The following is a 14,974-nucleotide window of genomic DNA, read 5'->3' as shown; positions in this document are numbered from 1 at the left end:
TAGATTCTGGCTATTGCCTTTTGTTTCGCTAGCCAAACCTTCTTGTAAGACACCTTGTATCTGTATGCTGACTCCACAGAACCCTGCAAACACCTTTATGCAAATGGTCGCATCTGCTTGAACCATGGGGAATATGTGCCGGCATATGACATTGCTATCAAGTTGAGCATGATCTTGCGACGTCGCAGTTGCCAAAAAACTGTGAGGCCCGTGGTATTTTCGGATCTCCCAAAATCTGGAAGCCCTCGTCTTTGCAACCCTTACCATCCAGCGACATTGGTCACCAAAAAGTTTGCATCGACATACATACCGAGTTTGATCTAACTCTATCACTTTGTATTCTGCACTTCTACGAATGTTGTAGTTCTTAACAGCAAGCATCGCTGTTTCTCTATTCAGGAATTTCAAGCCAATGTCCAGCTCCATTTCACCGGTCAAAGCATAGTTGCTCGGTATGTCTTCCGTGGTAGTCGAGTTCATTGGACCACGACTCAGTGCAAGATAGTGACCGGGAGTGCTGCTAGAAACACCGCCTACCCCCATTATATTTATCGGTTCGACCCGAGTTGGGATAACCCTTTCACTCTGAAGTGGTTGGGTTTTAAGAACAACTTCTGCTTCCTCCCTGCTATCATCCTCAATCTCATCTTCGTTAGACGAGTCTGCCAACCCGTCCGCAATACCTTTTGGGGATGCAACATGGATGGTGAGGGAGGGAAGTCCGTGAGGATTTTTTGCATTCTGGGCCGGATTCTGGGCCGGCACCACGAAGGCGTTAAAATAGGGGCTCCGTGCCCTACCAATCTCCGAAAAGGGAATGGCTTCACCGGCACCAAAATTTTGCATTTCCTCCACGTTATTCGAACTAGATGCTTCCAATGCTACAATGATACAAAAACATCATCGAAACATGCTGGTCAAATTTAATATGCATTTTCTGATATGAAAACGAACTGGCTACTGCAACTGGCATCCTGTAAACCAGGTTACTGATCTCCTTTCTTCCAATCAACCCAATATTCATCAAAATTAGATTTTTTTAGTTGTTGCAAAGATTGTGGGGGAATCATTATCCAAAGTGGATCATCACACATAAATGTTACACCTTCGGTTGTATGAGAAATTTTTTCCATTCGGATATACGATCATATATAACTGTTCAGAAGCCATTTCCACACCAAAAATTGATGATATCAAGCTCTATGGAAATGGAATTCACGGAGAGGAAGAGAAAGTAGAAGAAATGAGAATTGGAATTGTGGCATGACTTCTGCAGGAGAAGGGTTTATATAGCCCAGCTTTAGTTCCAATTCATGTGAGGTACACACTTAGTTGCCTCATTTCATGTGTGCCCAACCTAACACACTCTCCATTTCGCGTCTGCCGTGCCACCATTTCGCGTTTGCCGTGCCTGGGTTCGTTTCTCCAATTTTCGTCTGCCATGCAGGAAATGGGAGCTCCATTTCGTGGATGATAAAGTTGAAATGGAATCTCTAATTCGTGTGCACCATGGTTGAAATGGTGAATAATATCATTTCGTGGATGTCTCACCTAAAATGGAGCTGTGCATTTTGAGCTCACTTTCCATTCATGCGCATTTTGGGAATAAATGATTTTTTCATGCATATATAAATAGAAAAGCCCTCTTTCATTGTACTTAAGAAAAAGGACACTACTAAAGCGTGTCTGTCTTCTATGTCTTGTTTCAGTAACACACATGGTGGCTTTATCCAAATGCAACCTGATATGTGTTAACAGAAGCAATAAAAAAAATTCCAAGAAAGATCTTCAACATAATGGAAAGACCTCTTATTGCTAATCTTTTAAGAGAGTAATTAGTTCATTTGTCTGCTTAAATAAATGTTGAGATTAAAATCTCAACTATTCTGCATTGAATTAATACTAAACCTGCGAAACTAAGAGATATCGTGAAAAAAAAAAAAAATCTTAATGGAATCTTACAAAAAGGAAATGAGGTCCGTGTCAGTTTGATTGAGCAGAGGATCCGGAACCAAACAACAAGAAACAAATTGGTGAGGAAACTCGTTCCCTCTATGAAGTGAAACAAGGCTTTGAGTATACCTAGCAGCTCTTAACGAATCATACTTTCCATAAACCTCAAGATCCCTCATTTTCTTCGATTCAGATCCATACATCACCAATCTCTCATTGCTATCCTTCCAAAGAAACCTGTCACTCCCATAAAACCCAACAAGCTTGTAAACCACCATCACAGGTCCAACACTGTATAGCTTAACCCAAGATTCATCGTTCCAATAATCCTTCATTACCCATACATCTAGAACCTTCTCTGTTCCCCTCACAGGGTAAACAATAACGCCAATGGTACCTTCAAAGGGTACCAGAGTCGCAAACTCTTCTTCGCGAGAGTACCTTATTCTCGGTAACTCGATCTTCCTGAAACACTCATTGACATGGTTGAATGCTAGAACAAGATCTCGCGTTGACTGCATCTTTCTTCGGTCAACGCTGTTGCTAACATAGCTCCACCAGTGGCAACAATGGTTGACGTAAGTGTAAACACGAGAAGAACCCCAAATCTCAAACGGGAGAGGAAGAACAGCATCATCTTCAAGTTTTCGCCATGAATTTGAGTTGAGGCTGAACAATTCAGCTGTCCAGTACCCTGGTTTTCTCTCATCTGTTTCCTTCAACCAAAGGTCCTTGATCACAACAACTTTGAAGTCGTTAGTTTTTGGATCAAACCCGAACCCAGAGTAATCAGTGAAGGAATAAGTGCCACGTGGAGTTGTGAATTGAGATTCAGGCAAAGCCTTGAACTCTCTCAGAGAAGGGTTCATCATCACATTCGGGTTCCCCTCTAAGAAGTATATGCCATTGCAAGGACCCATGATTTCGGTCCAGTATTTATGATCAGAGTCGTAATCATAAGGAGGGTTCAGAATTTCAGAAGAAACAGAGCCTTTGGGTTCTTTGGGGTCCCAAGAAAGAAGAGAGATATAAGTTTTGAGACCAGAAAGAAAGGGTCTTCGAATCACCAAGAGTTCTTCTTCTTCTACTTCTTCCATGTTGTTGTAGACAACGTAGTGATTGGTCGCGAAATGAGGATCTGTTATGATATCGAACCATGACTTGCACACGCACTTGCATCGGAGAAGAAGCTTCACCGGTAACCTTGAGAGGATTTTGGACACCAATTCTCGTGGCAAAACATCTAAGCCTCCCACCATCACTCTGTTTTTTAATGATAGTGTTTACTGTTTAGTGAGGTTTCTTGATTCTTGATGGAACATAGAATAAGTAAAACTAACTACAAGGTTTCTTGCGTTTTGGTATTGATAACTGAAACTTAAGGATGAGAGAACATTGTAGAAAGAAAAAAAAAATAATGAAAATCAAGGTATCTTGCTTTTTTGGCAGTGACAAGTGTGATAATAACTAGAATTCAAGGGTAGAGAGAATATATAAAGTACAAATAATAAAACGGAAGGAATAAAAACAAGGAACAGAACATAGAATTAAAAAAACACCCAAGGTTTCTTGCTTTTTCCTGTGATACTAACGGAAAAGGAAAGGAGAAGATAGAGCAGTAGAAAGAAATCAAAGAATAAAACTGAGGTTCTTTGCTTCTTGCTAGTAGTTATTATAAAAATATTAAATAAGTGAACCGGGACATAGGATGAATAAAGCTATCAGAATACTCACACGATGATATTATTAAACCGTTATATAGTTTAATTAAATATATTTAATTAAATATATCAAATCATCTGGACTTCTTCCTTCCGTGTAACAAAATATAAAAGGAAGAGAAGATAGAAAGAATAAAACCATAACCATCTTGGTTGTCTTTATTGACTTTATCGACCATTTGCCGGTCAAATTTGGCCATGACAACGATCTTGATTGCTACATTAGATGAATTAATTGAAGTTCAAGAAGTGATGTAGTATTTATTTCTTTTATTTTTATTTTCCGAAATGAAAGATTCATATATATACCTTTCAACTTTGGTGTAATGCTAATAAGATATTTTTAGAGAAGAAAAATCTTTGTTGGGCACCACTTAGAATTAACTTTATGATAAAATTATTTAAATACGTATAAATTTTTCATCTTTTAAAATATCTGTAAATTTTTATTGTAGTTCGAATAAAAAATTGCAATTTATTTAATTCCAATTATTTAGAAAGCAGCTGCTTAGAGTTAATCCTCATAGAGATATTAATTCTAATAATATAGGGTTTCGTATTAGCATGATAGAAAATGACAGCTCAAACAAAAATTGTTTCCGGTGGTTTTTCAAATTGGTTATAATAATTAAATTTTTGGTGACTTTATAATAATTTAACTTAAATATGAAATACAAGCTACTATTAATTTATTTAAAACACATTATCATAATTTTACCGAAAATTCTATCATATTTTGACTATTAATACATATAGGGTTGCGTTTAGAACCTCTAAAAATTAATGATGATTTGACTTTTAAATCTATGTTGGTTTGATATTTATGTCTGAGAGCCAAATTCATTCCTTTTTTGCGGATATCAATCCTTTTTAAATGTACCAAAAATTCCTTTTTTAAAACAAAATAAAGGGTTTTAAATAATAAAATATAAAATTAAAATTGAATTACCTGAATTTGAAATTACAGAGAATAAAGCGAATGATCATAATTAAAAAAGAAAGTAATCAACACATTTTGGAATGAAAATGACAATACAAAATTTAAAAGGGAAAGAAAATAACTTTGCGGAAGAAAAATAAATTGCAGGAAGAGAAATTACAAAAAATTTAAAAGAGAAATGTAAAGATATGAATTGAAAGATATGGAAGGAATCCTATAGAAAAGAAATTCTTGACAGACTCAAAAATTCGTTGAGATGTGAGTGTGTGACAGTATTTTTTGAAGACGAATTCCCACCTCTTACTTCTTCCGAGCCTTCTTAATTTATAGAGCAATCCAACCAATCTTACACTGCCATATGTCACCTCTAAAAAGTCCAAAAATAATCTTTCCGCCAAGTGCAGAGACGAATAACTGCCCTTATGTGACACGTCGTCGATTCTGACACATTATTCATTGAACCTCATTCTTCGACAAGTTATGACAGATCAAAACCCCTGTCTTTCGACACCCTTTTCTTCAAATTAACATTCTTGCAAGTTCGACCAAAAAACACTTCAATCTGCGAACTCTTCTACTATCAAATTCTTCAACTAATAAATTGCCCCCTAGGATTATTAGTATCATCGAAATTCTCTTTCTAAAATATGAAATAATTAATCCTAAATAAGATTTGTCTTAAGTTCTAAATAAACAAATAGAGAATAAAGAAAGTCCATACATAAGCTTAATAATAGCCTTTATCAGTACGATCCCATTAATTATGCACATCCCGTGTGCCACTAATTAATTATTCATCTCTCTCTTTCTTCTACACTTCAATTTCTCAAAATTATTTAATTAAGACTTTTCCTCTTTCAAAATTCAAAAAATTTCCGAAACCATTTACCCTCAACAGTTTTCCCTTTCCATCTTCTCCTTCCATCATCATTACCGCAAAGAACTCCAAGCTTCAAACTTTATCACTTTCTGCATTTTTCTGGTACGTTTCTCCTCATCTTCATGTCTTGTTATTTTAAAATTTCAATTTTCGTTAAACTTCTTATTCATAGAAAAACAAGAAACCTAATCTTTGGAGTTCGCACACCATCATGCAAATATTTCTTTCTCATTTTTATTAAATTTAGAAAACTAACAATTGAATCTCCTTATATTCAAATTGTGCAGAAATGGATGCTTCAACTTCTCTTACAACCGCTTTAACAAAAGCCAAAGAAAAACAAATATCAGAACAAGAAAAAGAACTGACAACCACAAAGGTTTCTGAACAATCAAACTTGAAGATCCTTTCAAACACAACAGATACTGTCATCAAAGATCCAATCGATACTGAGAATGACACTGTTTTCTCAGTCCCCTGAATTCTCTCGAATAAGCAAAGAGAGTCTCTCACTATTTTCTTAATTGTGAAGGCCAAGATTTGCTAATTAAATAATATCTTTTTGTAGGTCTCTTTGTCGATCATGCTCGACCATTCCGAACCAACCCAAAAATTACTTTCAAGAATGCGAACTTTCTCTCTTGGTTTAAAAGACTCGAACCCTCCAAGAAGAACGAATGAAAATTCCGAGAAATTTATGATCTTCTTCGGCTCTCACATTAACAACTTTCAACACACTATTGGATGATTGGGGTTGCATTATATTTTTGAAACAAAACTACCAATAACTTTCACTTACTATGTGGTATGGTCGGACCTACACTCTTTGATGTAGCAGCCATTACTGGGATCTCACCAATTGGTCTTGTGCTTACTTTCGACATAAAACCTGAGCACAAGTACAATATTGTTGAGAAAAACTCTAATGGAGAATTCATCAAACAAAATATGGGAGAAGAGAATAGCCCTTTCACAGAGGATGAACATGTAGCCTTCTTATGCTACTGGCTCAACGCTATAGTTTTTTGCTCGAGAAGTGTTTTAATGCAAAAACTATACATTACAAATGCAAACTCAACCTAGCCAAATTACTCTTAGGAAATCTTTACGATGAGTTAGGGCAGATGGTTGACAGCCTTTGAAGCAACTCTTCCGTTAGTGCCAGAGGACCTCTCTGGTTACTACAACTTTGTTTAAACGATGTCTTTGAAAAGCACATGAAACACAAAGGAGTGGCTCCTTTAGAAGGGCAAAGCATCAAAGGACTTAGATTGGTCACTCTGCAACCAAATTTTGCTCATTCACATGTTACCAACGAGCTCTTCTGGGAAGCATTCTCGAAACTTCACTCGAGCACTAGTTTTCATAATGTAACCTTAAATTTTACTCCTTTTGTTGACCGCAAATGTGGACCAACATGGTTTTGACGTCCCATAGTTTGAAAGGACGAAGATGTAGATGCACAACGTCTAAATGATGAAATGTGGTCGAACGTTTCACTATCCAAGTAATACCAACAAGCATTCCTCAATACAAGAAAGACCAATTCTGAGTTTCTCTTCATGCTCCTTACTATGTAGCAAGACAAATGGATTTTTCTCAAGCTATTCTAGCACCATTCTCAAGCAAGAGTCCTCCTCTCTTCCAGATAAACTTTAAGAGGAAGAACGAAATTAACTTGTGTCTCGAATAGAACGAGAAATGTCAAAGTAGTTGCTTTTCTCTTTCTTTTATTCCTAGTAGATATGTCACAAAGTCCTTCGCTGAATGGTGGAACAACTATTACTCCTGCTACGATCAATCACTAAAAGACATCTCTAAGGGACTTATAAATATTTTCCAAGTATCATTGAAGTACCGATTTCCAAGACTTCAAAGAGAAAAGTTGAACCATTACAGCATCAAAAAAAGAAAAAGGTACAAAGAGTTTCACCAAAAGGCATCCAAACTAGCAAGGTACTTGAAAATTTTCTATTCTATCTTCTTTTATAAATTTCATATTACCCCCATTTTTTAATTAATTATATATTTCTTTAAATTGAAGACTTCAATCTAGGAGGACTCTCTCATTCAAGAAACCACTGAAAAATCTAATGACTTGCTCACGGAAGAAACTCCCAATAATTCTAATGATTCTTCTGCTTCTTCAAGCACTTCGAGCTCTAATAAAATTGTTACAAGTTTTACACACTCTTCAAGCTCATCACCTCAAGAGATCGAGGCATTTCAATAGTATTTAATTGATCTGTTTTACAAAATCATATTATCATATCCTAACATTATTTTTTACGCTTATAATCTAATCACTACAGGTCAAAAAACCCACTTAAGAACCACCTTTAGCTTCAAACATAACACCAATAAAAACTAAATCTCTTGACAAGAGGAAGAAAGAGCTTTCATCATCTTTCTCATCGAGCAGTCATGTCTTGTCACATTATTTGCATGATGAAAAAGAGATTAGTCACCCTATCAAGGAAATTGACTCCAAAAATCAACAAGAAAAAGGAAGCCCTTCGAAAACTCAAACCATCGAAAAGGAACTTTCTCCTGAAAAGATTAATATTGATCTCACACTTCCCTCTTCTCCTTCCATAAAAAATAGTCCAACCAATAGACATGAAGATGACACTAAACCTTCCTCCAACACTGATTCACAAGTTAATGAAATATCAAATCTTGTCGACGGAGCCAATCCTGGTGTCAATCCACAATAAGAATGCAAACAACCTACACCAATCGAAGCTCCTAGCCCATAGGAGGCTAATTTATAAGAACTCCTTTCTACTGTCTCAAGTTTATCTCACAAAATAAAAGTGGCTCCTAAATTTTTATCCACCAACAAATCACCAAAATTTCAATTCCCGAAAGAGTTGACTCTTGGGCCCTCGAAAGTTTAAAGAAGCTTCTTCATATTTCGAAGCACACCATTGATGAATGGATAAATCAGGATGAACTAAATACTCAGCTCTTTGAGATTTTGAGCACCACTCTTGAGTATTAAGTACCTATCAACTTCTCTGAACAAGTGAAGAAATTTTAGAAAATTGTTAACAAATTATTTATTTCTCAAAATAAGCTCATTGACTATAAGAAAAAAATGGCAAAAATCGAGACAGAATCTACACAATTTGAAGCTTCATTTGCATCAACACAAAAAACTTACAACAAACATGAAGCAATTGTTGCTCATGCAACTAATGCCCTCAAACAATTAGCTCGATGAAGAGAGGAACTTGAAGGAACTTGCCCAACTCTGCGCAGACGAAGCTTTTCTACGAGGTCCATTCCTCAAAGCTGATAAAAGAAAAAGAGACCTCAATCAAGAATTATGTGAAATGGAAAGCACTCGAGCCGAAATCAAGAGGAAATATGAAAAGTTACAACTTGAAGAACATGAAGAAGTTGTTATCTATAGCTCGATTGATGAGGAGAGAGTACGTGTCAGATTCGACCTAGAAGAACTCTTAGAGCTATATCTATAAAGACTTAGAATGCCAAGTTTCTTTGTATTTTTTTTCACTTACTTATCCTTTATCATCTTTATGCTATTGACACTTTGATATTTATTTCAAATATTGTCCTCCAAACATCGATACTATTTAAATATTTTCCATCGATCGATTTAATTTCGACACCAATATCAATATGTTTAATTTTATAAGCATTTCCAGAATACAACTTGATTACTTGATAAGGTCCCTCCCAATTAGGGGACCACTTTCCATAAACCCTTGATTTCTTTTCTAATGGAAGAATTATTTTTAAAACTAATTCATCAATGTATAACACTTTTTACTTTACACGCCGATTGTAAACTCGACCCATACTCTCCTTTTGACGAATAAGATTATCAAGTGCAAGAATACGCTCACCATCTAAATCATTTAACTCACCAAACATTGCATTCTATTAATCTTCAATTGGCAAGTCATCTTGCTTTGTCACCCGCATAGTATTAAGATTAATTTTCAAAGGCAACATAGCATCATGGTCATAAATCAATTTATAAGAAGACAAATTTGTCGATCCTCTCAGAGAATTCTGGTAAGCCCATAAAACTTGACTTAATGTCTCATGCCAAGTACATGGTTTCTTATTACAATTTGCTTTTTGATTACATTAATCAAAATTTTATTTGTGGCCTCAACTTGACCATTTGCTTGTGCATAATATGGGTTCAAAGTTATCATTTTTATATTCCTTGATGCTGTAAAATTACTTATGTGTCAACCAGTAAACATGGTACCTTGATCAGTAGTTAAAGTTTGAGAAATTCCAAAATGATGAATTATATTCTCCTCAATAAAATCAATAATTTCATTTTGACCGACTTCTACCAACAAAATAGCTTCTACCCACTTAGTAAAATAATATATTACTACTAAGATAAACTTATGATTTTTCGATGATGGGGGATGAATCATACCAATCAAATCTAAAGCCCAACCTATAAATGGCTAGAGCTTAATGATCGAATGCAATTCAGAAGCAGGTATTTGTTGTATTACATCGTGCTTCTGATATTCTTGACATGCTTTTGCATATTTGATGCAATCGTTGATCATGGTTGGCCAAACACACAGTCACGCCTTAATACCAATTTCATTCTTTTACATGTTTGATGTGCTCCACAAATACCCTTATGAACTTCTCCAAGAGCAACTGCAGCTTTAGAATTGCCCAAACATCTCATGAGGCTTCCTTCGACACCTTTTTTATATAATTCCTCTCCTACCATTAAAAATATTCATCGCCCTTAATTTTGTTTTTCTATCAACCTGTACATTAGGATTTTCTAAATATTTAGAAATTAGTTTTCTCCAATCATCATCATCCCACCCATCGATTACCAAGATTTCTCGTTCTTCAATAGGCACGAGAATTTGTTGCACCATTGCCAAATTCTCCAAAGTTCTAGGAGAAATTTCATATTTTGAAGCAGTCTGAGCTAATTCATTTGCCACTTCATTTCAAATTCTCAAAATATGTATTAGACTATTAGTGATACATTTTGAAATGAAACCAACAATTCACATGCTGTTGACAAATATTTTTGCAATATCTCACTTGTATACTTAAATTTTTTCGATAAATATTTTAAAACTAACTGAGAATCTCCTAGAATATGAACATTTTGTGCCCCATTGGCAATCAATATTTTCAATCCTAATATCAAGGCCTCATACTCAGCTATATTATTCGAACATGGATATTTTAATTCAAGCAAAAATTTTGATGGGACACTTTTCAAGGACATAATCAAAATGCCAACACCAGCACTATCTTTATGCTTTGATCCATTAAAATACAATTTTCAAGGTTCGATTTCGATAATATTTGCCTCCTGGTCATCAAGATTATTTGGTCTATCGACCAAGAAATCTGCAATAACCTGACCTTTAACTGCCCTGGCCAGGACATACTATAAATCGAACTCGGTCAAGGCAAGCATCCATTTGCCAATTCAACCATGCAGAACTGAATAAGATAACATGTATTTGACAAGGTCCATTTGTGCAATAACCCTGATGGTTTTTTCTATCGTGTAATATTTAAGCTTTGTACAAGCGTAATAAAGAAAAAGGCACAATTTTTCAATTGGAAAATATCTCATCTCGATATCAGACAAGACCCTACTCAAATAATAAATAATATTGTCATTCCTTACTTCATCATCCTGTGCCAACATACATCCTATTGTATTTGTCAAAGCTAAAACATAAAATTTCAAAGGCTCTAAATGACAAACAATAGTCATGATGTCTGCATTAGAAAGATAAGCCTTGATCGAACCTCTTAATGATCATAGTCCATACATAATTCGACGTATCTTTTAATTTGACTAAGGAAGAACAAATTCAAGTTCGACCAGATAAATTCAAAATAAATCACCGCAAGAAATTCACTTTTCCTAAAAAAGATTGAACTTCCTTTTTCAACATTGGAGGTGGTAATTATAAAATTTCTTTAGTCTTATTTTGATCGATTGCTATTCTTTTCTTCTGAACTATAAAACTTAAAAAGCTTCCCGCCGGATACACTAAACACACACTTTAAGGGATTTATTTTCAACCATTTTCGATGCATCGTATCAAAGGCTTTACGCAAATAATCAAGATGTTGATCGATGGAGTTTGATTTAACCATCATATCATCAATATAAACCTTCGTAAATTTTCCAATATACTCATGGAAAATCGTATTCATAGCACGTTGATATATTGCTCTTGCATTCTTTAAACCAAAAGGCATCATCACCTATTCATAGGTACCTAAAACACCTGGGCATTGAAAGGTCATCTTTGACACATCTTTCTCAGCAATAAAGATTTGATTATAACCAGAATATCCATCCATAAAACTTAGAATTTTATTACCGGGTGCTAAATCGATTAGCTTATCTGCCACAGGCATGAAGTACTCATCTTTTGGAGTTGCATTGTTCAAGTCTCAAAAATCGATACAAACACGCAACTTTCCATTCTTTTTCATTACAAGAACAATGTTCGACACCTAATCAACATAACGGGTTGTCCAAATAAACTTAGCTTTAATTAATCATTCGATCTCCTCCTTTATTTTAAGATTTATTTCAGGAGCAAAACGTCTAGGAGACTATTTTACTAGTCGAGAAAATGGCTTTAAAGGCAATTAATGCTCAACTAAAGACCGATCAAGACCAAGCATCTCATCATAATCTCAAGCAAAGCAATCTTTGTACTCAGTCAAAAGTTTAACCAATCCGGTTCAAAATTCCTCATCAATGTGTTTACTAATATAAGTGGGCCTTACATCGCTATCAATTCCTAATTTGATTTCATCAAGTGGATCTTGAGATTCGAATTCCTTATCGATACGATCATCATCAACCGAAGTCCTTTCGAAACCCAAAGGTTCAAGGTCTTAAATACAATCGAAAGATAAATTAACTGAGTCGCATGAGGAAGCATGAAATTTATTGAAATCATCAGCCAAATTAGTTGTCGAACCATTTACAATACAAAGATTTTGGGATACATCAACATTTGACTGACTGACAATTTTATCTAGATCAATCAAAGCACTACCTATAACACTAGACTCAGAAGGGAAAGTACATGTTGTAGAAACAAAATTACTACTAGATTCGAATTCAGTAGTCAAAATGACCCTAGGAATTGAAACACAAGTTGCTGAATTGAAATCCTTAATTGATTCAACTTTATCAGAAGAATCATTTCTGGAAAAAGAAGAACATGATGCATATGTAAATATAATCACATAATTTCTTAAAGAAAATAAATAATCCAACACATCTTTTTCATTAGACATCTTGAAATATCAATTGTTGGGCTACTATTTTCTTTAGAGATACAAACTCTACTCCCAAACAAAAGGGAGTATACTCAGGTACCGGATGCCTAAGCTTTATGTTCAAATCTTCCTTGGTTAGAAAACACCCCTCACAATTAAAAGAAGTTAAACTCATGTCGACATCCAAATGTTTCAGCTTGTCATCGTAGACTTGGAAATTAACGTGCATCTGCTCAACATAAAGACTATCATCAGCCTTTACTACTTCATTCTTCCCCTTACAAGTCCAAAGGAGAAGTTTTTTGTGCACTGTGAAAGGTATCGCTCCAACACCATGAATCCAATCTCGACCCACCAGGGCATTGTAGCTAGCCTTTGAAGTGACTACCACAAACACAATTGATCATATCAAAGAATCGACTTGAACTCGAAGGGTAACTAACCCTTTTGCCGCTGTTGAAGCTCCACTACAGCCAGTAACAGAAATATTGGTGGAACTAGATCATCGAGACGCTTCCCAACCTTAATCAGCATTCTTTCTGGGAGCAAACTAATAGCTGCCCACCATCAACCAACACTTTATTGACAACAATGCCACTCATCTTAGCCTTAATATGTAATGGCCGAAGATGTTCTTTTTGGAAGTAAGCTTATTGAAACAACCTACTTCTTGATGATCACACACAAAAGAAAAGGTATCTTCGTCCTCAAATTCAACCTCGTAATCTTCACTGAGGCTTTGATAAACCATTATTTTATGGTTTATCTTGTTTTCAATTCATTGGTTTTTATCAAGTCCTTACCCACTTATTCATATGATTTGCATGATTTTACAATTCCTTCCTAGTGTTATCCTATGGTTGAAAACTTGCTTCCAAGAAATCTTTAATCTGTGTATTTTAATTCTCTTTTATACCTAATAAACCCCTATTTTATGATTTATCTTGTGCTCAAATAAGTATTTTTATCAATTCTTCACCCACTTATTCATAAGATTTGCATGGTTTTACAATTCCTTCCTTATTTTATGATATATGTGAAAACATGTTTCCTATGCTTTAAAAATATTAAATTTAATTATCCTTCATTACCATTCGATGCCGTAATCTATGCGTTAAGTAATTTCAGGCTTTATAGGGCACGAATGGCTTAGAGGACAGAAAGAAAACATACAAAAATGGAAGGAAAGCACAAAAATGGAGTTTTGAAGAAAAGGCAGCGATGCGCACGCGTGGACGACGCGGACGCGTGACTGATGCGTACGCGTGACAAGAAAAAACTCTAAATGACGCGAACGCGTGACCCACGCGCACGCGTGACGGACGCCACGTGCAGTAAATTGCAGAAGTCGCCCCCATCGATTTCTGGACCCTTTTTTGGCCCAAATCCAAGCCCAAAAACGCAGAATATAAGTCAGAGAATGGGGGAATCAACAAGGACAATTGATACAACAACTCATACAGCATTGAGAATAGAGAATTTTAGGTTTTAGATGTAGTTTTAGAGAGAGAGGTTCTCTCCTCTCTCTTAGGTTTTAGAATTAGGATTTCTCTTATTTTATGGTTATTTCTTCATATCAGGTTCAATGTTCCCAACTTTAGTTACTCTAATTCTTTTACTTGTTAATTACTTATGTTGCCAAATTGGCTTATGAACTTTTCATGTTAGATTTGAATATTCTATTTAATATAATTTGAGGTATTTCAGATTTATGATTGTTTTATTCTAATTTATGATGCTTTCAATTTAATTTAGATTTTTCTCCTTTTGGCTTTGCTTAAGTAATCGGTAACACTTGAGTTGTCAAACTCAGCAGTTGATTGAAAATTGGTATTCTCGCTGATTGATTTGGATCGCTCTAAAGCTAGTCTTTCCACAGGAGTTGACTAGGACTTGAGGATCAAATTGATTGGTCCACTTAACTTTTCTTTATTTAGTAAGGGTTAACTAAGTGGGAGCGATAAACAATTCTCATCACACCTGATAAGGATAACGAGGATGGGATTTCCAGTTCTTACACCTTGCCAAGAGTTTTATAATTATTAATTTATTTTTCTTGCCATTTAAATTACTTGTTCCCTATCTCAGAACCCAAAAACATACCTTTTTCCATAACCAATAATAAATCATACATCCCTGCAATTTCTTGAGATACGACCCTAGGTTTAAATACTTCGGTTATAA

General features: G+C 35.2%; 1 protein-coding gene across 1 annotated transcript; it reads right to left on the bottom strand.

The window, feature by feature from the left end:
• Window positions 1–1,787: 1,787 nt before the first annotated feature.
• On the bottom strand, window positions 1,788–3,802 carry LOC112755147 (F-box protein CPR1). The gene has a single exon (XM_025803063.3). The coding sequence runs from the start codon at window positions 3,210–3,212 to the stop codon at window positions 1,959–1,961; it is 1,254 nt and encodes a 417-aa protein (XP_025658848.1). The 5' UTR covers window positions 3,213–3,802; the 3' UTR covers window positions 1,788–1,958.
• Between the last annotated feature and the right edge of the window lie 11,172 nt (window positions 3,803–14,974).

The sequence above is a fragment of the Arachis hypogaea genome, chromosome 16 (genome assembly GCF_003086295.3).
Source record: "Arachis hypogaea cultivar Tifrunner chromosome 16, arahy.Tifrunner.gnm2.J5K5, whole genome shotgun sequence".
NCBI lineage: Eukaryota > Viridiplantae > Streptophyta > Magnoliopsida > Fabales > Fabaceae > Arachis > Arachis hypogaea.
Note: the sequence above shows the minus strand (reverse complement) of the source record. Positions and strands in the feature narration are given on the sequence as shown.

Coding starts and splice junctions, on each gene's coding strand:
- LOC112755147 (XM_025803063.3), bottom strand. CDS start 3,212: ATGGTGGGAGGCTTAGATGTTTTGCCACGAGAATTGGTGTCCAAAATC.